Source organism: Chiloscyllium plagiosum, unplaced genomic scaffold (genome assembly GCF_037043375.1).
Source record: "Chiloscyllium plagiosum isolate Xiang-an unplaced genomic scaffold, Cpla_swu_hap1 HiC_scaffold_9, whole genome shotgun sequence".
Lineage (NCBI taxonomy): Eukaryota > Metazoa > Chordata > Chondrichthyes > Orectolobiformes > Hemiscylliidae > Chiloscyllium > Chiloscyllium plagiosum.
Genome location: NW_028270147.1, coordinates 33501345 through 33527587, shown reverse-complemented (window position 1 = coordinate 33527587; position 26243 = coordinate 33501345). Strand labels below are relative to the sequence as shown.

The 26243-nt window shown below is 40.3% G+C and overlaps 1 protein-coding gene across 4 annotated transcripts in view; it reads left to right on the top strand.

The window, feature by feature from the left end:
* Positions 1-25864, top strand: part of faah (fatty acid amide hydrolase) — a 64452-nt gene extending 38588 nt beyond the window's left edge. For 2 of the 4 annotated variants that reach the window (XM_043698983.2, XM_043698982.2), the window contains 7 exons: positions 4344-4441; positions 6974-7073; positions 8928-8971; positions 9438-9477; positions 14274-14382; positions 22071-22216; positions 25484-25864. In XM_043698983.2, coding sequence (XP_043554918.2) covers positions 4344-4441; positions 6974-7073; positions 8928-8971; positions 9438-9477; positions 14274-14382; positions 22071-22216; positions 25484-25609 — 663 coding nt within the window. In that variant the 3' untranslated portion in view covers positions 25610-25864. Of the gene's footprint in view, positions 1-4343; positions 4442-6973; positions 7074-8927; positions 8972-9437; positions 9478-14273; positions 14383-15701; positions 16407-17147; positions 17466-22070; positions 22217-25483 lie in introns of those variants that run through there. The other 2 variants (XM_087990526.1, XM_043698984.2) reach the window with 2 other exon arrangements.
* Positions 25865-26243: the final 379 nt, after the last annotated feature.

Here is a 26243-nt window from a genome sequence, read left to right as displayed (position 1 = left end):
ACCCTGATTGCAGTGCATGTAGCCTAATCAATAAAGTCATGGCCGATTCTCTGATAATTTCTGTGTTGTATTTCCCAGGAGGGAAACTAGTGATGAAAAGCAGAAATGAATTCATAAAAATCAAGTTAGAAACTTAATGGAATCCTTCAGGGATGCAACAGGATTTGGTGGATGAAGTTCAGAACGGTGATGTGGTGTAGGATCAATAAGTCTGACCAATGTCAATTTGTGAGGAAAGAATGGCTTGTAGAAATTTTCTAATCAGCCAGCTCCGAGATGTTACTACACACCTTTTGGAGCAGGTGGGACTTGAACCTAGGCCTTCTGGCCCATAGGTAGGGACACTGCCACTGTGTCACAAGAGCCCGAAAGAATGATTTGTATATACTGTGTGCTTGCTTAGATCCAGTGATTGGAAAGTTTTCCATTTTTAATTATTTATGGCAAGTGGTGTAGCTTTTTTTTGGATGTGACCGTATTCTTGTTCAGGTGAGTGCAGGGTGAAGTCATGCTCCACCTAAAGCTGACTTGAAGGAGGAGAGGCAGTGGAGAGCAGATTCTGCTTTTGCCTGGAAGGACTATGTTAACCCAGTAAAGAATCCTCATTCCATACCACTGCATATCAAAACTAGAATGTGTAGTAAATATTACTTCAGTTTATTTTTAATGAATTAACATTCGTAGTGTTGATTTTTTAAAAAAAATTGTAAAGTTCGACTATAAATGGGACTCATTTCAACAATTCTGCAGAACATACTTCACTGCTTTTGGTTGTTGAAAGGAATGACAATTACTTAAAGCTGTAGAAAAGATATAGCATAGAAAGGCCATTCAGCCTATCATGTCTGTGCCAGCTGAATAAAGGGGCATTACGGTGGCCCGATTCCAGCCACTAACAACTGTCTATATGGTGTTTGCACGTTCTCCCCGTGTCTGTGTGGGTTTCCTCTGGGTGCTCCGGTTTTCTCCCACAGTCCAAAGATGTGCAGGTCAGGTGAATTGGCCATGCTAAATTGCCCACAGTGTTAGGTGCAATAGTCAGAAGGAAATGGGTCTGGGTGGGTTACTCTTCGGAGGGTCGGGGTGGATTTGTTGGGCCAAAGTGCATGTTTCCACACTCCAGGGAATCTTAAAGAAATTAGCTGCCTATTCTAATCCCATTTAGCAGCATTTGGTCTGCAGACCAGTGCTTTGGTTGTAGCTTGAGCGTCAGCATCCTTTCAAAGGGATTGAGTGTCTGCAGCTCGATCATCAAAATAAGCAGAGAATTGTGTCTCTGGGTTAAAAGCTTTTTCCTTCTGTCCCCTCTAATCTTTCTACAAATCATCTCCAGTTTTGTGCCCTGTGATAATTGACTTTTCCATAGGTCCTCTTTCCCACTTTATCTACCTGACCTGCCAACCAAACAATGGTCTATTGCTGCAGCAGATAGTGATCTTATTCACTGTCAACTACCTGGCCAATTTTGATGTCATTGCAAATTTCCCACATTTAAGACTAAATCATTAATAAATACTACCTCCAGCAAGGGACCCAAAACTTAGCCCCATGGAACATCACTTTTATATGCTTTTTCATTTAAAAAAAAAACCTGTTGACCATTATCCCTTTATTCCGACCATTGAACCAATTTTGGACATTATCCTTGCTTAACAAAAACATGCTGACTATTCCTGATTAATCCATGCCTCTACAAATAGTAGTTAATCTAGTTTCTTAATACTGATTCCAGTAATTTTGTCCACTACCTATAATTATTTGACATATCCCTCCCACCCTTTTTGAATAATGATAAAACATTTCCAGACCCTCAATCCTCTGACACCTTGCCTGCATCTATTCAGGATTGGAAAATGATCCTTGGAGTTTCTACTATTTCTCCCCTTGCTTCCCTGTACAGCCTAAGATATAATTCATTTAGCTCCAGAGATTTGTTTACCCTCGGAGGCCAATTTCTCAAGTACTTTCTTTTTCATTATTGAGAGATTGCATGTAATATTTCCCATTCCTCTTTAACTAAAATGTCCACATTATTCCTGCCCCTTGTGAAGATAGAATCAAAATACTTATTCAGGACCCTGCCCATATTTTCTGCATCCATGCACAAGTTACTATGTGCATCTCCAATTGCCCCAATCCTTTCCTTAGTCATCCCCTTGCTTTAAATGTTAACGTCTAATAAAACACCTTTATTTGGATTTTCCTTGAATTGCCCAGTATTTCTTTATAGTATCCTCCTTTTGTTTTCCGAATTTACTTGTTCATTTCACCACTGTAATCAAGGAAGTAACACCTTAAAGTTTTGAGATCATCTTAAGCTCTAATTTTCTATTTTGTTTCCCTGTGCTCTTCTAGAGAACCAAGATGGTTCTAGTTTTGGCAATACCACAGTTTTCTTTTGGGGACATGTCTACACTGTGCCCATAAACTTGCTTTTGAATGACTCCCACTAGATTGTCATTGACTTTGCTTTAACCTATCCACTTTTGCCAGATCATCTGTCACATTTGTAAAATGTGCTTTCTGTCAATTTAGAATTTAACTCCCTTTCTATCTTTGGCACTTTTCATAATGATTCCAGATCTAACTATTATTATCACAATCTTCAAAATGGGCACGACATCCACATGCCCAAACTTCACTTCCTAAGATTAAGCTTATAAATGGGCCTGCTCTCACTGGGGCTGATATGACTAAAATAATTAATGCAGTTCAAGAATTTTGTGGACCTTGTCCTTTTTAAATCCTAGTTGATATTTGGTAGTTGAAGTCCTCCACTACGATTGCCCTATTGTTTGTGCATTCAGAAATTTATTTATGTATTTGATCCTCTAATTCTGTTCTACTCTTTGGGATCTATAGTATGCGAGCAGTGTACTGCTCCTTTATTTGTTTCTGAGCTCAATTGATATGGCCTCATTACATGTTTCTTATAGTATATCACCCCTTCTGTCCTCTGATTCATCACTTAACCAATAATGGTTATGAAAACTCTACAACCAAGAGTGTTGAGCTGCTGTCTTTTTCCTTCTTTAAGCAAGGTTTCTGTTATAAGAATGCTGTTGTGTGTCCATTCTGTGCCCTTGGCTTTATTCACTGTACTTCTTAAGTTTATGTACATACCTTTTTAAAAACTGCTCATTTTTTAGTCTGTGCCTCCTCTATCTTTCAAAGTTTGTTTAAGTTTCTATCTCTCATTCTCTGCTCTGAATTTGCCCATGGGTTTCCATCCCCTGCCAATCTGGTCCCCTCACCAGTAGCACTAGCAAATTCACTGTAAAAATGTTATCTTAGTCCTGTTCAGATGTAGATTGTCCATCTTGTACAGGACTCGCCTTCCCCAGAACCAATCCCAGCGCCCTAGAAACATACCTACTCCTACACAATCTTTCCAGCCACATATGCATTTGGTCAATTTCTATGCTCACGAGCATGTGGGACTGCCGTGTTCTAGAGACCACTGTTTTAGAGATCTTGCCTTTTTCAGTCTCCCAATGAGGACCTGAAGTCTGCTTTCAAAACTCATTCCCGTTTCTACCTAAATAGAAGATCCTGCAGCCATTCCATAACATATGCTATCCCGGCACCAGGGAGATAACAACATAGCATCCTAGATCCACTTTAACAGTCACATAAATGTGTTTCTGTTTCTCTGACTGTGGAATCCTTATCATTATTGATCTTCTATTCTCCTTCATTACCTTCCACCTTGCCTACATCTGTCTACATATGAATAGGACTAAGATAAACATCTTTACAGTAAGTTTGCTAGTGCTATTGGTGAGGGGACCAGACTGGTCCCCTGTACAGCTGAACCCCCCAAGGCACCAGTGACTTATCTCTGGTTGCACTCTCCTGAGGAACTATCGGTCTCGGTGACTTTTTAATGGAACCAATTCTAAAGCCTGCCACATGCAAGGTACATTGTCTGCCTGGGTCCTATACTAATTCATACTGCCTGACAGTCACCAATTCCCTCTTGCCTGAACAGTCTAACCTGCAAGATGACCACTTCACTAAATATTCCACCTATGTTGTCGTCTACCTCGCAGATGCAGGTTCCTGGAGCTCAAGCTTGTGTGGCCAATGACATTTCCTGCAGATGTTCTTCTGGGAGGCCCATTGTGTCAGTAACTTCATGCATACTACAAGATGTACATTTCACTTGGCTGAAGTGACCTTCCATCCCTTAATTTACCCCTGACCCCACAGCATTAGCCTGAGCCTTTTGGATTAGTGATTCAGTGATATTACTACTGTGCCACCACCTTGGCTACTTACTTTCAGATTAAATTTTTATCCTTTATTGTTCTTGTATCCTAAATGTTCTCTCTTCTTTTCAGCTGGTTCCCTTCAAACCTCTGAGAACTCAATCTGTACTCAATGAACTTATTATAAATGGAATGACAGCTGATGGTGGCTCTACACTTTTGGAAAGATTGTAAGTCTCATTTTAGTGAAAAGTCTATGAAATGTCTTTTCAGTAGAATTTTAACATTGCACTTTTGTCAGGTTGTTTTTAAAGTTTACATATTACCAATTACTTTGATTGTTATTTGCTGCAGTCTGTTTCTTGGCAGTTATGGATTTGTAATACGTAACTGACCATCACCCAACCTTAGTTGGTACTTTGTTCCTGAAACAGCATAGGTCAGGATGAATAAAAATATAAAAGTTACACAGCTACAGGCATCAAAGTTGTGATTATATCAAATGTAAGGATTGTGGTCAATAGTTGTGACTCCTTTTTTTTTTAAAGAAAATTCAACATAGTGCTAAAAGTTGTCCTAATGGATGGCACAAGTGAGACTTATCTTCAATAAATAAAACAGAGAGGCTAGGAAAGTACCAGATCTTAGATTTAATTCAATTGCTGACAATTTACCAGAACATATAATATAACATTCAACCCAGAGAATGACAAGTTAATTGTGAATCTTCCAACTTTTTCCTTTTTGACCTTTCTGTCTTTGGCCTGCTCAATGAAGCATTTCCAAGCTCTGGGTAGACCACCTAATGTTTCAGTTTGACTTTACAGTGTTCAGGGTTCAGCAATGAGTTCAGCAATTTTGGATCATGACCGCTTCCTTCATTCAATTTTTGTTTTTTTTTGCTGGTTCCTTTTTTCTCTTGTATCTTTATTTGGTTTGTTGTAAATTCAGATAGCAGTTACCAAGCCCATTGCTTCTCATTTGGAATTGTCTTCTATTTACAGGGCACCCTCGATTATCGGGACCTTGAGATCTTGTTCAAATAATTCGAAATTTGGATAATCGATGTTCGGATAAGAGGTTGCCCTGTATTGACTTTTACCCATTACCACTAAACTATTTTTAATATTTACTTTTTTCTGCCCTCTGCCTTATCACAAACTGTCCCTTTTCTTATCTTTCTCTAACTCCACCCATCCTTCCTTTCACTTGCTTCAAACTTATTACATTTCTGCCTTTCATCAATTCTGATGGAGTATCATCGCTCTGAAAAATTTAACTCTATTTCTCTCCACAGATGCTGCCTAACCTATTGAATATTTCCCAGAATGTTTAGTTTTCATTTCAGGTTCCAAGAATCTGCATTACTTTGCATTTGCTTGATCAGATAAAATTGAATTCCACAATGTAGAACTCTTTGTGACGTAAAGAGCAAAGAACGATACAGCACAGGAACCGACCCTTCGGCCTTCCAAGACTGCACTGACACATTTTGCCCTTTCATTCTAAAACTGTCTTCACTTACAGGATCCATATCCCTCAAAGCTCTTCCTATTCGTGTATTCATTCAGGTGTTTGTTGAATGCTGCTATTGTGTCTGCTTCTGTCACCTCCTCTGCTAGTGCATTCCAGGCACTCACCAGCCTTTGTGTGAAAAACTTGTCAGACACACCCCACATCCCTCTGTGATTCCCTCCACCATGGGAAACAGCCTCATGTGTTCCACTTTATCCATGTCATTCAAAATTGTATGAACGTCTATCGGGTCACTCTTCAACCACCTCTATTCCAGGGAAAACAAACCCAGTCTATCAAACTTTTCTTCATAGCTAAAATCCCCCATTACTAGGCAACATCCTAGTGAACCTTTTCTGTACCCAATCCAAGGCATTAGCATCCTTCTGGTAGTGTGGTGACCAGAACTCTCTGCAATATTTCAAGTTTAATAAAGATTATTAGCTGTGGGAAATGTGGCGACTCATTATTTTCTGTGGATTTTTGCGGTGTATTTATTAGCTAAGAAGCTTACAGCAAAAATAATGGAAAATGGAATAAACGGATTATGATTATACGCATAGAGCGATAGCTTGGAGGACAGAAAGCCAATTGTATGGACAAAGCTTATATCGTGAACTGTGAAGATGTGGTGGGAGATACTCCACAGAGACTGGTATTAGAACTAATCTTATTTATGATATCCACTAATGATCCTGTCTTCAGGTTTGTGGGAACAATGTTGTACTTTGCTGATGGCACCATAATAGAGGCTGGGAAATAGGGCAAATTTGCCAAAGAGGACATAGACCAAGCATGATGGACATCTAGATAGTTAATATAGACTCGAGGCATAGAATACAGAAGCAAAACTTGAAGGTATTTTTAGAATATTATTTGAATTGCTTTTGTACACTTTAGCAAAAAGTTTAAAAGCAAGAGTAAATTATAGTATCGACGATTCAAAATTTTGTCAGGGAAGACTGATGAGAGACTTGAGAAACCACGATGCTTATTACTTGGTGATATACTTTTAATCAGGGTTGTTATTTTAATTGAAAGTTGAGTCTTTAGTTGCTTGGTAAGTTGGCAGATATGTGTAACAAAATCATGATTTGTGCGTGCATGGGAATTTGACACTGTGGCACAGGATGTAACTCAGATGGGTACAAAGATTTGTCCACTGATCTTCCTCCATAATGTTATCACATGCTTTCATATGGAAACCAATCAATGCGACTAGCTCTTATGTTACTTGTACTTTTCAGAAAAGGAGACATCATCGATTCGACTTTGAAAGATCTGTTTTTTATAAACACAGTGCCTAAAGTACTAAAGAAGATCCTGTACATGTTTCTGAAGCCATTTGTAAGTAAAACATCCCACCCAAATTTGCTAACTTTTAAAAATAAATAATCTAATTTAATGAGATCTTGCAGAAAAATATAAAAATGGGATGCATTTTTAAAAAAATTGGAATTGGCATTTTTGCTTTGCAAATACCATTTGTACCTCCCTAACATGGCAGCATTGGAATTGGGCCTTTGCTGGACCAGAGACTGCCAGATTGTGAGAGGTCATATGTCCGGGTCAATATATTGAAGAGAGAAATTTGGGATTTCTGTTAACTAGTCCATCAAATAAGTGGGGCTGCAGGACAAAAATTGTGAAATTCAGTCCAATAAACATGAACAAAATGATTAATTACAAAAAAAAGCACTCTTTCCTAATGCCAACAGCAATAGCTATCCACGTTGTGTTTCGAACCATTGAGGCAGAGGTACAAATCATTTCTGTTGCCATTCGCTTGATGATTTTCTTAACTCTGCTGTGAACCTTTCTGCTGAACTCATGTCTGTTTTAATATTGAACACGACAGCGAGGCCAGTCTAATCTAAGTTTGAGGATCTCAGAGGGATAGAAGAAGTCCTTTGGGTCACTGTGTCTGTGCCAGCCTATCTGCACTAAGCCCATTTTCCAGCACTTGGCCCATACTCTTGAATGTTGTGACATTTCAAGTGCTCATCTGTGTACTTTTTTAAAGATTTGAGGAGTTTCCCATCTCTACTGCCCTTGCAGGCAGTGCCCATCAAATATCTTGAGCAGAGCACGGCTTGTATATTGGATCCACTTGGGACCATTAAGTGAACTATTTGGAGGCAGTTTATTAAGCGGTCTCTAGTGTCAAAGGACTGACTTGTGAGGGAGGAATGAAGAGATTAAACTTTCTTTTAGTTTTGAAAGGAAGCACTTGAGAAGTGCTTCTCTAGAGAGATAGTTATAGGATTTGAAAGAACTGACTCCCCATAATACGACTTTAAATTCTGATAATAACATGAAGGAGCTTGTTCAATGTAATAAAAGGAAATCACAATTCTTAACGAAGATCAACACTTGAATAGGTTTAGTTATGGAGAATGCGAAGCTAGACCTTGCAGTATTTTAAGAATAATAAGTTGGTGAAGTAAGGGATCTTTATTATCTCTTTGGATAAGTGAATTAAGGTGTTCCATATATATTATTAATAATGTAACTTATAATAAAAATTATAATTTTAACACATACAGTCTACTCATTATGCTACTCTAGACTTATAACAGGAATAACCAGCTGGCGGAGCTATTGTCAACAGTTTGGAATTGCTATCAGTAAGGTTGATCTCCATAGTTTTAATAAATTATTCAATAGTTATCCCCTTTTCCTTTCCATCCCTCACCATTAGCTCAAATCACTGTGGAATTATTAAAGTTTGACTACTCCATACTCCTCTATCTCCACTCCTATTTCTATTGTCATCCAACAGTTTGGGTTAGAACAGACTGTAATACCCAGCATACAAATATCTTCATGGCCAGTTCTGCCACAGTCACATCACCTTGAGTAATCCTCACCCTTCCTGAAATCACAAGCTACCAGAGCATCTGTCTCCCCTGCACGAGACAACTTGTACCCAAGGGAAAAAAAAATCCTGGAGATTGTCACAGATAATGGTGACAATCTTTGCCATTGTTTTGTTTCCCAAATAATGTTCCAATCTACCACATTCTTGTTTGATTCCTAGGGCAGTTTAGGAACCCTGTTTTTTGAAACGACATTTAGACTGGATTGAAATAATTGTTAGTTTGTAATGAAATATGTCTGAATAATTACTGTTTGGTTTCGATGTTTAGCTGCTATCAGTACTACTACTTAATACCTATAATCTCTCTTGACCTGTTTTAGAGTCCTAGAATTTCTGAGACCCTCAAGTATTTGGGTGGAGTAAGGTAAGGTTTTGAGCAGCTTTATTCAGTCCTTATTTTGATTTTGTATTCTGTATGAATTTGTTTATGAATTTGTCTTTTGAGTATGGTGATAATTTATTTTAGAAATATCTTTCTAGAAGCCACCTGCATTCTCTCAAACTGCTCTGGATTGTACATTGCAAGTCCAGTACCTCTGCCTGATAACAGAGGAATGCCTGCTATTAAGTGATCAGCCCCTCCTTTTTGTGTGGCTCAGAGTGATTGATGGCTATTAATTGTAAAATTCAAAATTATCAAAGGAACATTTTGATTTTGAATAGTTCCAATTATTTAAAATTAAATTTGCTGATTTTTTTTTTAACAGCTATTGGTAATATTAGAGTATTCCAAATTTACAATGAATGCAGTTAATTCAAACCTTTTTATTTCCCTTTTTCTTGCGTCTTTCTATTTTGTAAATTGCTTGCATCTTTCTATGTTCTTTTAGATCAATCTATGAACTGTGGGAACAGCATATTGCAAGACAGGTGAATTTCACTTTAGCATGTTTAAGATGTTGCTTAGTTATTGCTTATGTTTTCGGTGTTTTTAAATGTCAGTTAATGAGAAGCCTTAGATGATTTGTGACTTTGTTTGGAAATGCACTTTCTGATGCATGGGACGAAATTTTAACCACAAGTGGGTTTGAAAGGGGCAAGATTCCTAAATTGAAATGTGTGACCTACCCATTGTTTCATACTTATCTCCGATTTTGAGCATCTGCTTCGTCCTTGGCCTTTTGAGATCCTTATGTGGCAAATAAATGTTTGCTTCAGGGTCATCCTACTGTGAATTGCTAGTTTTTCTGAAACAGAAGAAGGCCTCTGCCAACAGGTGTCCTGACAGAATAAAACTGAAAGAACTGCGGATGCTGTAAATCTAAAACAATAACAGAAATTGTTGGAAAAACTCAGCAGATCTGGCAGCATCTGTGCAGAGAAATCAGCGTTAATGTTTCTGGGCCTGTGACTTCCTCAGAACTGATGGCAGCTAGAAAGATAGGGTGAGGAAATGGTGTAAGGATTAAACAATAGGTACTAGAGCCCAGAGAGAGAGAGAGAGAGAGAGAAGAACATTTAGACAGTCAAAGGAGTGGATAATGACCTGCTGGGAGGGTGAATGGAGACTGTTAGTGGCAAACAATAGTTTAGTGTATAGAAGCAGACCGTTCGATCACTGGAATCATATAATTATTTGTTTGTAATGAAAGATGTCTGAATATTTACTGTTTGGTTTCAATATTTGGATACTATCAGCACGTTTTTTTCATATCAATAACCTCTCTACCTGTTTTTGAGTTCTAGAATTTCAGAGACCGGCAAGTATTTGGGTGGAGTAAAGTAAACCGCTTGGGAACTCTGCAGCCTTCCAGACTCCGTATTGAGCTCAATAACTTTGGGCTTTGAACTCCCCTTGCCCACAGCCCCCGCATATCAGGCCCTGTGATCACATCGTCAATTATAATTTTAATTTTAATCCATTGTTAGCCACTAACAGTCTCCATTAGCAGCTATTCTCCCTCCCAGTAGATGGTTATCCATTCCTTTGTCTGTCCAACTGTTTTTCTCTTTGGGCTCTATCCCCGCCTATCGTTTACTCCTTAACCCCTCCCCACACTCTATCTTCAGTACAAGCACTGACTATCTTCACAGCTACTATCAGTTCTGAGGAAGACTCAGTGGACTCGAAACATTAACTGATTTCTCTTCACAGATTTGCTGAGCTTTTCCAGCAATTTCTGTTTTTTGTATCCTGACAACTTTTGCTGCAGATTGATACTGGTCAAGAGGGTTCTTTGGGTGTCTATACCAGTTGAGGAATTCCCCTCAAGATCATACCATTCATTTTAACTCCCCCCCCCTTTCCTACCCACTATCACCTCCTATCTAACCCAGCCCCACGTTCCTCTAGAACGCACTTTGTTGTGACTGCCTGTAGTCCTAGCTGTGGCTAGTGCTCAGCCCTGGTGCTGTTAGGACTGCAGAGCTACTGGCCATTGGTTGGCCTGCAGCTATCTCGAGCAGTCTTCCTTCTGGTGCCTCACTTTAAGCCCATTTAACATTGCTCCACAGCAGTCAGCAGTGGCGTGGATCAACGGTTCCCTCCCTATTCTCAGCTCAACATCAGCCATTGGCTGGGAGGGCAGGGACTGTGTTATATATCTATATATGCTGACTATAAGAAATCAAGGTAATCTGGTAAACAACAATGTAGTAAAGATACCGACTGAGAAATTTCTAGGAAATGAGTTCATAGCCTCAACCAGTGCTTGAGAAGTAATTAATAAGTGGAAACCTTGTATTTCTCCCCATGAAGGAAGGGAATATTTGCCTGAGAAAGCAGTAAATTGTTTGATTTCCCCGAGTAATATACCAATGTCAAAGATCATCACAGGTGACAGTCGCGGACTCGAATATTTTCTTATTGCTTTTTTCTTAGGTACTAGTTATCTAGTGCAGGGGAGCCTCTGGTAGCTGGTGATTTCAGGAAGGGTTAGGATTAAGTCCAATTTAAGTTTCTGGTTCGTAGTAACTCCCTGGGCGTTGATGAACCTAAACTAAGCTGGGACCAGTTTTTAATGGCAAGGTTGAATGCTTATAGTAGAGGGGTTTAGTATCACAAGAACATATGGAATATAAGGGATGAGCTGAAAGAATTGGGGGGGGCAACTTCAATTTGGAGAGTATTATTATTTGCCTTTGAAAGGGGATGACATTTATACAGGGTCTTGTAAAGCATTGATCGCATTGAGCCTGAAGAGGCTGATTCTCAACCTGTAGACACGCAGAGCAGGATTACCCATGAAGTCCTGAGATCTGAATGTAGGATTTGCTTCCATCTCTTTCTTACTCCCTTACTACTTTGCCAGATCATTTAAGACATTGTGCCTCAAAGCTTAATGCACCTTGCTGGGCACTTACCACTATTTTGAATGACTGGCAGGTTGGTGCAGCTACTAGGCCAATAAGCTGGTCGCTTAGAGCAGCCAAATATGAGTAGGATAGCAGGAAAACAGAATTCATTTAATGAGAATCCAGAAATGAAAGCTTTTGGAAACTCGGGTTTCAGAAATCAGCCACTGACATCTCCCCTTCTGACCTTCAGACCCAAAAGACTGGCTTTAAAAGATAAATCGAAACTGTCAAATTTCTCAACAAGTAGAAACTGCTGATTCTGTACTTGAGAGAGCATCATAACTTACCCATGGGTTTTAAAAATAATTGGAACTGTCAGATCATCCCTGCTGCCAGCAAATGTTAGGTCTTTCTACAACAAAACCGTTAACTGTTGCTGAAAATGGAAATTCACACCAGATCAGTTGTTGGAGGGAAGCCGGCAATACTGAGCTGTTCCTCCAATTACACACTCACTCTCTTCCACACTGGTTCCTCCAGCTCCTCCAATGACCGACTGTGTCTCAGCCAAAGTCAGGAAGCTGAATAAGAAGATGAGAAGTCAGGAGGTGGGCTGAAACTCATAGCAAGATTGAAGTGGGAGAGGCTGGGACTCTGTCTTAGGTTGGTGGTAAAAAGTCTGCATCAACTTGGGCTACTTGAGAGTATAAAATGGGATGGGAGTGGGGCAGGAGATTTGGCATTAGGTAATGATCCTCATTTTTTTGATCCTCAATAATGGGTTGAATGGCCTCCAACATCGTAAATTTCATGTGATTTTGTGATATGCGTGAAACTGTGCTTCCAAAGTGGAGCCTTCGATTTCATTTCTCTTCTCTTTCTTTTTGGAGACTTTTTTTAGCATTTGATACTACTGAATGGCTTGCTGGGCCATTTCAGTGGGCAGTTCAGAGTCAACAACTTTGCTGTGAATCTGAAATTGCATGTAAGTCAGACCAAATAAAGATGGCAACTTTCCTTCCCTAATGGACATTAGAGAACCAATTAGATTTTACAACAATCAGTAATGGTTTCATAGTCATCATTAGATTTTTAATTCCATTTTTTTTTTTTACAAACATTGGCTGCCCCAAAACATGACCTCTGTCTGTAACAATACCAATCCACTCGACATATACCGTAGACTTCCCTTCAAATAAATAGGAAGTGGAATATTTGGCTGATCATGTCTGAGGTTATTGAATTTTTTTTTGGTAATGTTCAAGGACAGGTCGTCTTTCTAGAATGCAGATTTGAAAAGAACAATCTCCAACCAGTGAAAAGCTAGAATAGCTGATGGTGTGAAGAATTTTGAGGTCCTGGTACATGATCACTAAAATGTTGTGAACAGGTACAGCCAATAATCCTCATGGCTAATGGAATGCTGCCTTTATATCTAGTGGGATGGAATATATGAAGGAAGAAGGCATGCTTTATCTTTACAAAACCCTACTTAGGCCTTGTGTGGAGAACTGTGATCAGTTCTGGGCTCTTCACTGTTGGTTTTGGAGGATGTGTGGTGTCAGATTTACCACAATGTGACCTGGACTCTGGGGTCAAACTACCAGCAGTCCTTGGGTTGCGAATGAGCTCTGTCTGACTTGCATACAAAATGCAGGACAACATAAAGGAGCTGTTTGCATGTACAGGAAATATTCGTATGTCAGGTCTTTAAGTTTACACCCCTGTATGAGAGAGTATTTGTAAGTTGCTTTCATAAATTGGGGACCTCTGTATAACACAAAAATAAGACTAAGTATTGACCCCAATAAAACAAGTGGACTAAGTAAGGTCTTTCAGTAGGAAATCTCAATCACTGCTCCCACCTCTAGTTACTGCTTGCTTTATTCTTTGTTATTGCTGTTTTTCGTCTGCATGTGATAACCAGTTAGTATTTGGTCATGATGGTTAAGAAAATGAAAATTAGAAGGGAGAAAATTGAAATGTTGAAATGGGTTTGGAAATGCAGACGTTTTATTATCCATGTTTGTCGCAGTTGCTCATTTAAATCCGGCATCTAGACATCTGTGAAGCATATATCACTCTGTTTCACTTTAGAATATTTGAGCAGGACTTCTGACTGGCCCTGTGAAATTTAACTTCAGGGTTTGAGGTGCTATAATTAGACCCCTAGTTGAAATAATTCACAGGACTTTCTGGCTAGTGCGCCTGTGGCCTGACGCTACTTCACTGATTACTGAGAAGGGTCAGTAAGTGAATTTTTACAACTTTTAATTGCCCTTGTGCCCCTTTAGCACTGAGCAGGTGAGACTCAGATTAAAACAAGATTCTGCCCATAAGGTTGTCTGCATGTCATAGCACAAACCACTTAGAAAATACACTGTCATCATTAAGGACGTTTTCAGGTTTTTGTTTTGCATTTTGCCTAGGCATACTGCGATGAGTATATAGACGCTTGGAAAAGCGCAGAACTTGATGTCTTAATTTGCCCAGCATTAGGTCCAGCCCTCACTGTCGGATATGCTGGAAAAGTGACAGGTATGTAATAACCCCTTTTTCAGAAAACTTTTATTGTGAGGAAATTCCAGTAAGGACAAGGAGACAGAAGGTGGTGGTGATGGAGGGTTGTTTTGTGAACTGGAGGTCTGTGACCAGTGATGTTCTGCAAAGATCGGTGCTGGGATCATAGTTTTTTTTGTCATTTTTATATAAATGATTTGGATGTGAATATAAAATGAATGGGTCGTAGATTTGCAGATGATACCAAAATTGAAGATGTAGTGGACAGTGAAGAAGGTTATCTCTGAGGACAAAGGGACTTGATCAGATAGGTTGAGGAGTAGCAGATGTTTAATTTAGATAAATGATTTAGGTAGGACAAAAGAGGGGAGGACTTATATGGTTAATAATAGGGACTTGGGGAGTGTTCCAAACAAAGAAACCATGGGGTGCAGGTTCATTGTTCTTTGAAGATGGAGTCACAAGTAGATAGGGTAATGAAGAATACATTTGGTATGCTTTCCTTTATTGGTCAGTGCATTGAGTATAGCAGTTGGGATGTCATGCTGCAGTTGTGCAGGACATTGGTTAGGTCTTTTAGAATACGGCGTTCTGTTCTGGTCGATAGGAAGGATGTTGTGAAACTTGAAAGGGTGCATAAGAAATTTCCAAGGACGTTGCCAGGATTGGAGGATATGAGTATAGGGAGAGGCTGAATAGGTTGGGGCTATTTTCCCTGGAGTGTCGGAGGCTGAACCGTATAGAGGTTTATCAAATCATAAGGGGCATGGATGAGGTGAGCAGCCAAGGTCTCTTGCGTAGGATAGGGGAGTCCAAAACTAGAGGGCATAGGTTTAAGGTGAGAGGGGAAAGATTTAAAAAGGACCCAAAGGACAACTTTTTTCATGCCAAGGGTGGTACGTGTATGGAATGAGCTGCCAGAGGAAGTGGTGGAGGCTGGTACAATTGCAACATATAAAAAGCATCTGGATGGGTATATGAATAGGAAGAGTTTAGAGGGATATAGGCCAAATGGTAATCAGCACATATTTCCAATGCACCCCATGTCAGATGCATTTTTATAATGTCCAAAAATCAGTCAAATTTTTAGGCTATGTGATAGTGTTGCAGTTGTGCTTTGCTGATCGCTGACTAGTCACTAATACATTCCACGAATGAATAAGAAAATTGGGGGTAGCATTGATTAGATTAGATTCCCTACAGCGTGGAAACAGGCGCTTTGGCCGAACAAGTCCACCCCCAACCCCCGAAGTGTAACCCACCCCCCACCATGCACCTAACACTATAGACAATTTAGCATGGTCAATTCACCTGACCTGCACATCTTTGGAATGTAGGAGGAAACTGGAGCATCCGGAGGAAACCCACACAGACACTGGGAGAATGTGCAAACTCCACACAGATGGTCACCCACAAGACTGGAATCGAACCCGAGACCCTGGCGCTTTGAGGCAGCAGTGCTAACTACTGAGCCTCCATGCCACCCTTATCCATTGCTATGGATACTTAAGTAGTTAGCTAATGGGAAACAGAGAGTAGAGATAAGTAGATCCTTTTTAGGTTGGCAAGTGGTAATAAGTGGAGAAACACAGGGCGTAGTGCTGAAATCTCAACTATTTACAATGTATGTCAATGATTTGGATGAAGGGACCAAGTGTGTTGTTACTGCATTTATAGATAACACGAATGTAGTGAGGAGTGTAGATTGTGAAGAAGTCATAATGTGTCTGGTAGATTAATTGGGTAAAAAAAAATTGGCAGATCAACTATAATGTGGGAAATGTGAACCTGTCCATTTTGGCAGTATAGTATTGTAGACATCTTCAGTACAGAGGTGTTTGGTTGTATTGATACATGAATTACAAAGTTAGGCTTGCAGATATGGCAAGTGCTTAGGAAGGCATACAGAATGTTGGCATTTATTACAAGGGGAATTAATTTAATTGCTCCAGTTATATTGTGGTGAGACCACATCTGGAGGACCTTTTACAGGTATGGTCTCCTTACTTCAGGAAATTGCATTAGAAGCAGTTCAGAGAAAGTTTACTTAACTAATTCTTGAAATAAAAGGGTTATGAACAAATGTTGTTAGGTTGAGTGTGTATTCATTGCTGTTCAAAAGAATAAGGAGTGATCTACCTTTAAATATTTAAGATCCTGAGGGGACTTTGATGCTGAGAGATGTTTCTGCTATGAGATTAACCAGTACTAGGTGACACAAATTTAAAAATAAGGGGTGTCTCATTTAAGAATGCCCCCTTGGGTGCTCGTCTGTAGAATTCTCTTTTCTATAGAGCAATAGAGATTGCGTCATTGAATATTTCTAAGTTTAAGTTAGGTTTTTAATTGATAAGGGAAATCAAAGGGTATAAATGGGAAAGTAGACTTGAGCTCACAATTGGAACAACCATGATATTAACAAATGGCAGAGCAAACTTGAGGAGCCTGGTCATGTTTGAAGGTGAAAACTAATTGCTAAGTGTTTATGGTGAACGCAGCTAATTTGCTCCAAAATCAAACTCGTGTTCAAGTATACAGCCGCCATCATTTAGAGGTCTGGTGAGGACAATAACTCATACAAAGTACTTGGAAGTCTGTTGGTCCTTCTGGGTACTTAATAGAAACATAGAATCCCTACAGTGTGGAAACAGGCCCTTTGCCCCAGCAATCCACACAGACCCTCTGAAGAGTAACCCACCCAGACCCATTCCCTTATTACTCCACATTTTGTCTCTGACTAATGCAACTAACCTACACATCTCTGAACACTACGGGCAATTTAGCGTGGCCAATTCACCTAACCTGCACGTCTTTGGATTGTGGGAGGAAACCTGAGCATCTGAAGGAAACCCACACCGACACAGGAAGAATGTGCAAGCTCAGCCGAGGATCGCAGGTCCCTGGCACTATGAGGCAGCAGTGCTAACCACTGTGCTGCCCTTGAAGTGAAGTGAACCTTTTTCCATTCAGCTTTGGAGCAGATGCACTGTAAAATTGAACTGCCTGGAGTCAGCATGTTTTTGCACATGCATGTTGAACAACAACGTTTGGAATTCTACATGAAGGCAAAAATAAATATACAGTTGAGTCATGTATGTACAGCCTGATGTAATTCTCATTTTTTTTGTTAGTTTACATAATATTCAGCATGTACTCAAATGTGACTTGCTTTGCAAAAGCAACAAGGAGATACTTGTGGTGAAATAAAATAACTGCATTGATCTTGACAAATTATTTATACAGGGCCAACTAAAAGAATTATCTCTGGTGCTTTGAATTTCCTTTTCCAAGTGCAATCGCTGTTGTTTAGGCATCTAAAGCAACCATCATTCATACAAAGTAATGTTACATAACTATAGATTAACCAGTTAATCTATTGTTGGTAGTGTTGGTTGAGTGAAATATCATTAGCGGAGGGACTTGGAGAATTTGTTCATTTTCTTTGATTATTTCAGTGGGATCTGTGGCATTCAACTGAATCACTGGGACAGGAATATTACACTTGTTTCTGAGATTAAAGGTTGATTAAAGGCTGATATTAAAGGTTGACGGAGTTCAGATAGTAATATGCACATCTTCCATGGGCAAACTGACATTTCTTTATGAACTAAAATGCACAGTAATCAGTAAGGTAGTATTTTGGGATAAACAATGAAGTCATTATGGTGCCGATGATTTCATTCAACTAAGTACAAATTTCCCTCGTGTTTGAAGTGTTTTCTGACAGATGCACAAATGACACTCTTACAGACTATTATTATATATAAACAGTGAGTCAGATTTATTAAGATTAGCAATTTTGGAGGCATGCAAAACCAGTATATTTATAGAACACAGAACATTACAGTGCAGTACACGCCCTTCGGCCCTCGATGTTGTGCAAACTGTCATACCAATCTGAAGCCCATCTAACCTACACTATTCCATGTACGTCCATATGCTTGTCCAATGACGACTTAAATGTACACAAATCTACTACCGTTGCAGGCAAAGCATTCCATACCCTTACTACTCTCTGAGTAAAGAAACTATTTCTATCACCCCTCAATTTAAAGCTATGCCCCCTCGTGCTCACCATCACCATACTTGGAAAAAGGCTCTCCATGTCCACCCTATCTAACCCTCTGATTATCTTGTTTGTCTCTATTAAGTCACTTCTCAACCTCCTTCTCTCTATCAAAAACAGCCTCAAGTCCCTCAGCCTTTCCTCGTAAGACCTTCCCTCCATACCAGGCAACATCCTAGTAAATCTCCGCTGCACCCTTTCCAAAGCTTCCACATCCTTCTTGTAATGCAGTGACCAGAACTGTATACAATACTCCAAATGCAGCCACACCAGAGTTTTGTACAGCTGCAGCATAACCTCATGGTTCCGGAACTCGATCCCTCTATTAATAAAAGCTAAAATACTGTATGCCTTCTTAACAACCCTGTCAACCTGGGTGACAACTTTCAAGGATCTGTGTACCTGGACACCGAGATCTCTCTGCTCACCTACACTACCAAGAATCTTACCATGAGCCCAGTACTTTGCATTCCGGTTACTCCGACCAAAGTGAATCACCTCACACTTGTCCGCATTAAACTCCATTTGCCACCTCTCAGCCCAGCTTTGCAGCTTATCTATGTCTCTCTGTAACCTACAACATCCTTTGTCACTGTCCACAACTCCACCGATCTTAGTGTCGTCTGCAGATTTACTAACCCACCCTTCTATGCCCTCATCCAGATCGTTTATAAAAATGACGAACAGCAGTGGACCCAACACCGACCCTTGCGGTACACCACTGGTAACTGGACTCCAGGATGAACATTTCCCATCAACCACCACCCTCTGTTGTCTTTCAGCAAGCCAATTACTGATCCAAACTGCTATATCTCCCACAATCCCATTCCTCCGCATTTTGTACAATAGCCTATTGTGGGGAACCTTATCGAACACCTTGCTGAAATCCATATACACCACATCAACCGGTTTACTCTCAACTACCTGTTTGGTCACCACCTCAAAGAACTCAATAAGTTTTGTGAGGCACGACCTACCCTTCACAAAGCCGTGCTGACTATCCCTAATCAAATTATTCTTTTCTAGATGATTATAAATCCTATTTCATAACCTTTTCCAACACTTTACCAACAACTGAAGTAAGGCTCACAGGATTGTTTCTACTCCCCTTCTTGAACAGGGGAACCACGTTTGCTATCCTCCTGCCTTCTGTAGATAATGACGATTTAAAGATCAATGCTAAAGGCTCGGCAATCTCCTCCCTGGCTTCCCAGAGGATCCTAGGATAAATCCCATCCGGCCCAGGGAACCTATCTATTTTCACACTCTGCAGGATTTCTAATACCTCTTCCTTGTGAACCTCAATCGCATCTAGTCTAGTAGCCTGTATCTCCGTAATTTCCTCGACAACACTGTCATTTTCTAGAGTGAATACTGTTGAAAAATATTCATTTAGTGCTTCCCCTATCTCCTCTGACTCCACACAACTTCCCACTACTATCCTTGATTGGCCGTAATCTTACTCTTGTCATTCTTTTATTCCTTAACTACCTATAGAAAGCCTTAGGGTTTACCCTGATCCTGTCCGCCAACAACTTCTCATGTCTCCTCCTGGCTCTTCTGAGCTCTCTCTTGAGGTCTTTCCTGGCTACCTTGTAACCCTCAAGCACCCCAACTGAGCCTTCACATCTCATCCTAACATAAGCCTTCTTCTCCCTCTTGACCAGAGATTCCACTTCCTTTGTAAACCACGGCTCCCGCACTCTACAGCTTCCTCCCTGCCAAACAGGTACATACTTATCTAGGACACACAGTAGCTTTTCCTTTAATAAGCTTCACATTTCTAATGTACCTATCCCCTGCAGTTTCCTTCCTCATCCTATGCTTCCTAAATCTTGCCTAATCGCATCGTAATTGCCTTTCCCCCCGCTGTAACTCTTGCCCAGTGGTATACACCTATCCCTTTCTATCACTAAAGTAAACGATAGAATTGTGATCACTATCACCAAAGTGCTCACCTACTTTCAAGTCTAACACCTGGTCAGGCTCATTACTCAGTACCAAATCTAATGTGGCTTCACCCCTTCTTGCCTGTCTACATACTGTCAGGAAGCTCTCCTGCACACACTGGACAAAAACTGATCCATCTATAGTACTCGTACTATAGTGTTCCAGTCAATAGTTGGAAAGTTGAAGTCCCTCATGACAACTACCCTGTCTCTCTCACTCCTATCGAGAATCATCTTTGCTATCCTTTCCTCTACATCTCTGGAACTATTCGGAGACCTATAGAAAACTCCCAACAGGGTGACCTCTCCTTTCTGTTTCTAACTTCAGCCCATACTACCTCAGTTGACGAGTCCTCAAACATCCTTTCTGCAACTGTAATACCGTCCTTGACCAACAATGCCACACCTCCCCCTCTTTTACCATCTTCTCTGTTCTTAATGAAACATCTAAATCCTGGAAACTCCAACAACCATGTCTCCGAAATGGCCACAACATCGAAGTCCCAGGTACCATCCCATGCTGCAAGTTCACCCACCTTATTCCGGATGCTCCTGGTGTTGAAGTAGACACACTTCAAACCAACTTCTTGCTTGCTAGTGCCATCTTGCGTCCCTGAAACTTGATTTTGGACCTCCCTACTCTCAACCTTTTCTATACTTGAACTACAATTTTGGTTCCCATCCCCCTGCTGGATTAGTTTAAACCCACCCCAATAGCCTTAGCGAATTTCCCTCCCAGGATATTGGTACCCCTCTGGTTCAGATGAAGACCATCCTGCTTGTAGAGGTCCCAGAAAGAGCCCCAATTATCCAAGAATCCAAAACACTCCCTCGTACACCATCCCTGTAGCCACCTGTTCAACTCCTCTCTCTCCCTATTCCTTGCCTCACTAGCATGTGGCAAGGGCAACAAACCAGAGGCAACAACTCTGTTCGTCCTAGCTCTAAGCTTCCATCTTAGCTCCCTGAATTTCTGCCTTAAATCCCCATCTCTCTTCCTACCTATGTCGTTGGTGCCTGTGTGGACCACGACTTGGGGCTGCTCCCCCTCCCCCTTAAGAATCCCAAAAACATGATCAGAGACCTCACGAACCCTGGCACCTGGGAGACAACACACCAACCGTGAGTCTCTCTCACTAGATTATAGAACTAAATAAAAGTGGTGATGATGTTTCAGAACATCATTAGGTTCTCTATATTCTCACCATCACCACATACTTCTCCCTGCTGTCAGTAATGTCATTCTGCCTGTGCTGTTGTCTTGAGCTGAACTATATCATTTGCAGCTCTGGCAAATCGTTTGAGCAGAGCTTGTTTAAAAACCAAAACTTTCTTCCTTTATGAAAGATGTTTAACAGCCACAGCATTACTTCATCAGCATGATTTTAAATATGTTCGCACCAGGATATCTTCACTGTTTCTTCCCTTCACCTCTGAACCAAACTGACTTTGCGTTCCAGGTGAATGTAGTCTCCATTTCAACCCCTCAATCTCTCTCACTCTCTCACTCATTCATTGTCCTGTTAAACTCCCATAATCTCTCCATCCATATAACTCCCTAAGTCATTCATGGGCATCCCTTTTGACCTTGCCACCTCCTAATTTTAACCATTCCAAACACCATGTAACATTCACTTGAAGATAATTGAAAACATTGGCGATAACACTCTTGTGTTTTCTTTTCTATACAGCTACAGCTTCCTACAAGATTATTTTTAACCTATTAAATTTCCCAGCTGGTGTTGTGCCAGTTAGTACAGTAACAGAGCAGGATGAAGAGGATTTGAAGAGCTATGTTGGCTACTGTAATGATCTTTGGGACAGAACTTTCAAAAAGGTGAGTGGACCTGATTAGGGAAAAGAAACAGCTTTAAATCAAAAATCTCTGCAATGGAACATTCATCACTGTCCAAAAAATGTGCACAGACTGTACATAATAATCCATGCTTACAAATCTCAAAACAAAGTAGTATCCAACATTTGCTCAATAGTGAATGTGCTAAGAATTGCGCTGGCAATCAATGTAAGATTGTTAATCGGGTTTGCAGTATGGCACATTCTGGAAGCTACGTTTATTGATCGACAGAGGCCTATTCATTGAACACAGAGAGAACGTGTATACACATTGTTCCTGTTTCAAACACAGTAAGTAAAGTGACAGCTATTCTCTGGTTTGTTCCTCAAGGTAATGCCTTGAGCAGGGTCAAACTACATGGTTTAAATTTAAACAAAGCTTAGCAGTTAACTATTAGTCATCATCCCACTGGAGTAAAGACTTTTTCTGTGATGGTGGATAAAAATGAAATGATACTGCTTTAAACGGAGGAAAGTGTATAGACGTTGTTTGCTGTTTTTAAAAACAAGTTTCTAGAACAAATTATTACTTGTATAACAATGTTGCTTTATTTGAACAGTGAGGAATAATTCCAGACAAATTGGCACTGTGTCTGTCTGTCTGTCTCTGGCAATTTTACTGAGAGTCTTTTGATTGGCTTTGCAATTGGGAACAGTTATGAGTTCAGGAGCACTCAGCATGGTAACAACCACTTGATTCGTTCCTGGGCAGGTGGCTGTGGCCTTATGTGGACAATACAGCAGAAATAAACAACTTGTGAAGAGAGAGCATCGGTCTCTCTATCTCTCCGTCTCCCTCCCTGCCTCTGTGTCTCATCTGACTTGAGAAGTAAAGAAACTTCCTATGCTTAGCTACACTCCCTCATATTTCTCTGTAAGCAGTTCACTCTGTTAATCCACTATTAAAAGTAAAAAGTGAAAAATCATCTTCAGGGTACTGAAAGGGCAAATCCACAACCAGTGAATGAAACTCAGTGTATCTACAATCTTTGTATTGTCAATAATAAATCCGTATTGAATCAAAAGGACTGAAATAAAACAACTGATAGTCTATAAACCAGACTGGTGCCAGAATTGTACTGATGATTTTATTCCCTTCCCACTCATTATATTTGTGCCTTTTATTTCCTTGTGTTTTTGTGTCTGAGAATTTTAAGAAAGAGGTAGAATTTAAGTTACAGATTAGAAATTTAAACTTGTTGCCATTGTATAAAAATGGTGTTTGATTACAATGAGTAATATTTTCTTGTTGATAGAAAACCTTGATGTGCAAGTTCTTTTTAACATGATTTAAATGCTTAAGTAGAATTGGGCAGTTTGGTCAATTAAGTTAAGTCAAATTCTCCCCATGTCTGCGTGGGTTTCCTCTGGGTACTCCGGTTTTCTCCCACAGTGTAAAGTTATGCAGGTCAGGTGAATTGGCCATGCTAAATTGCCCATAGTGTTAGGTGCATTAGCCAGGGCGATTGGGTCTGGGTGGGTTACTCTTCAGAGGGTCAGTGTGGAGTTGTTGGGCTGAAGGGCCTGTTCCCATACTGTAAATAATCTAACCTAATAAAAAAAACCTTACATAAGTACTTCAGGGTAATAGAACAGAATGCAGAATCCAGTATTACAGTGACCAAGAAGGTGCAGTCAAAAATCGACTCTAATATGAGAGGTCCGATCATAAGTCTGATTATAGCTGGGAAGGTGTTCTTATATCTGTTGGTACGTGTTTTCAAACTTTTTTATCTTCTACCCAACGGAAGAGAGTACAACTGGTGTGGGAGGGGTCTTTGTGTTGGCTGCTTTCCTGAGACAGAGGCATGAGTCATTAAATTGAGTTTTTATCAGTTCTCTTGAGTGGACATATGAGGCTTTAATTCAATGAAGAGCGGGGAGTTAAATAAACTGGCAAGTTGGGACTATTTTCCTGGGAGAAGTCAGCATTGAGAGGAGATAGAGGTTTTCAAAAAATTAAGTAGTATGGACAGAGTAGATAGGGAAGAATGTTCCCACTTATAGAACGATCAAGAACAGGCAGGCACAGATTTAAAGAAATTGGCAAGGAATGAGGAGAAACCTTTTCACATCTGGGATTCTATTGTTACTTCAAATGAGGGGACATAGAAAACAGAGGAGCTTACTCTGTGCATTGCCAGTACAACTTGCCAAGACCAAAGTACACTTCTGCTTTGGTGTGCCTTGAGTATGTCTGAGTTTCTTAACAATCGCAACATTGATATGCAATCTGAAATGTCCTGGAATTTTCTATAGATGTAAGTTAGATGAATTGGCACCATTGGCAGGAATACCCTTTTCACCCCTGACCAGAGTTCCTCATTGATAAAATATCTTTAGTTACAATTTTGGTCTGGGGGTCCCCAGAAAGACTGACTTGCATTAAATTGGTAGTCTCAAATGCAAGTTTTAGATTAGATTAGATTACTTACAGTGTGGAAACAGGCCCTTCAGCCCAACACGTCCACGCCGACCTGCTGAATCGTAACCCACCCAAACCCATTCCCCTACATTTACCCCTTCACCTAACACTAGGGGCAATATAGCATAGCCAATTCACCTAACCTGCACATTTTTGGATTGTGGGAGGAAACCGGAGCACCCAGAGGAAACCCACCCAGACACGGGGACAACGTGCAAACTCCACACAGAGTCACCTGAGGCTGGAATTGAACCCGGGTCTCTGGCGCTGTGAGGCAGCAGTGCTAACCACTGTGCCACTGTGCCGTACTGCCTGGGAAATTTAAGTGATTGTCTGGGAAAGGTGGGTTTGGGAGGAGATAATTTTCTCTTCAGTGATATGGGTAGATCCCTTCTAACAAAAAAGGAACCAGATGTTGCACTGCTCATCTGAAATAAGTGAGAACAGAGATTGCATACTGGACATTGGAATGTTTAATGAGAGATTGTATATGAAAATTGTTTAATTTATACTGTCTTTGAATGAGAGTGAATAAAGCGGCTGAATCAATAATTTTGCTCTTTATTACAACAAGGGTAGAGGAAGAGTATTTTGTAACTAACCATACTTAAAAAGCCCTAAACAAATATGAGAGGGGGAGGCAAATGATATATAATTGATGTTCACATTTTCCTTTCACCTTTATAAACTAGCACAGTTTTGAGAATTGAATGGCTTTCTATCCTAACTAATGCATTAGCAGTGTAATCAATGTAAGATGATGACTCTCTCTGCAATGTGCTATCATTTATGTGCACATGATCTGTTTTCTTTCCTGTGTTTCAGGGTGTATCAGGAGCTGTTGGTCTTCCATTAGCTGTGCAATGTGTAGCTCTACCTTGGCAGGATGAACTCTGCCTGCGTTTGATGAGAGAGGTGGAAAGAGTTACTCAAAAGAAGAAGGTTGTTTAACTAGATCAGCTGCTGGAGCAAGCTTTCAAATCCAGCTGCTTCCAGTTGAACCATCATGCACCTGCTGCTCCATTTGATGGGGACAAAGCAATAATTTTTGGAATTAGCTGCATAATGTGGCACTTTATCTACTTATCTATGGATTTAATATTTTAAATCAAATGGTTATGTGTTTAATAGTTTTAAGTTAAGGTTCAAAATCACCTTTCACTGTCAACCACATTGGTATATTAAAATGATGAGAAATGTATTGTATTTTGGTATCTCCATAAGTTTTTTGTTGCAATAAAATGCATAAGTGGGCGGCACGGTGACACAGTGGTTAGCACTGCTACTTCATAGCGCCAGAGACCCGGGTTCAATTCCCACCTCAGGCGATTGTGTGGAGTTTGCACATTTTCCCCGTGTATGCGTGGGTTTCCTTCCACAGTCCAAAAATGTGCAGGTTAGGTGAATTGGCCGTGCTAAATTGCCCGTAGTGTTAGGTGAAGGGGTAAATGTAGGGGAATGGAGCTGGGTGGGTTGCGCTTCGGTGGGTCGGTGTGGGTCGGTTGGGCTGAAGGGCCTGTTTCCACACTGTAAGTAATCTAATCTAATCTCTCAAAATATTGTAATCAAGAATATCACAAACTAA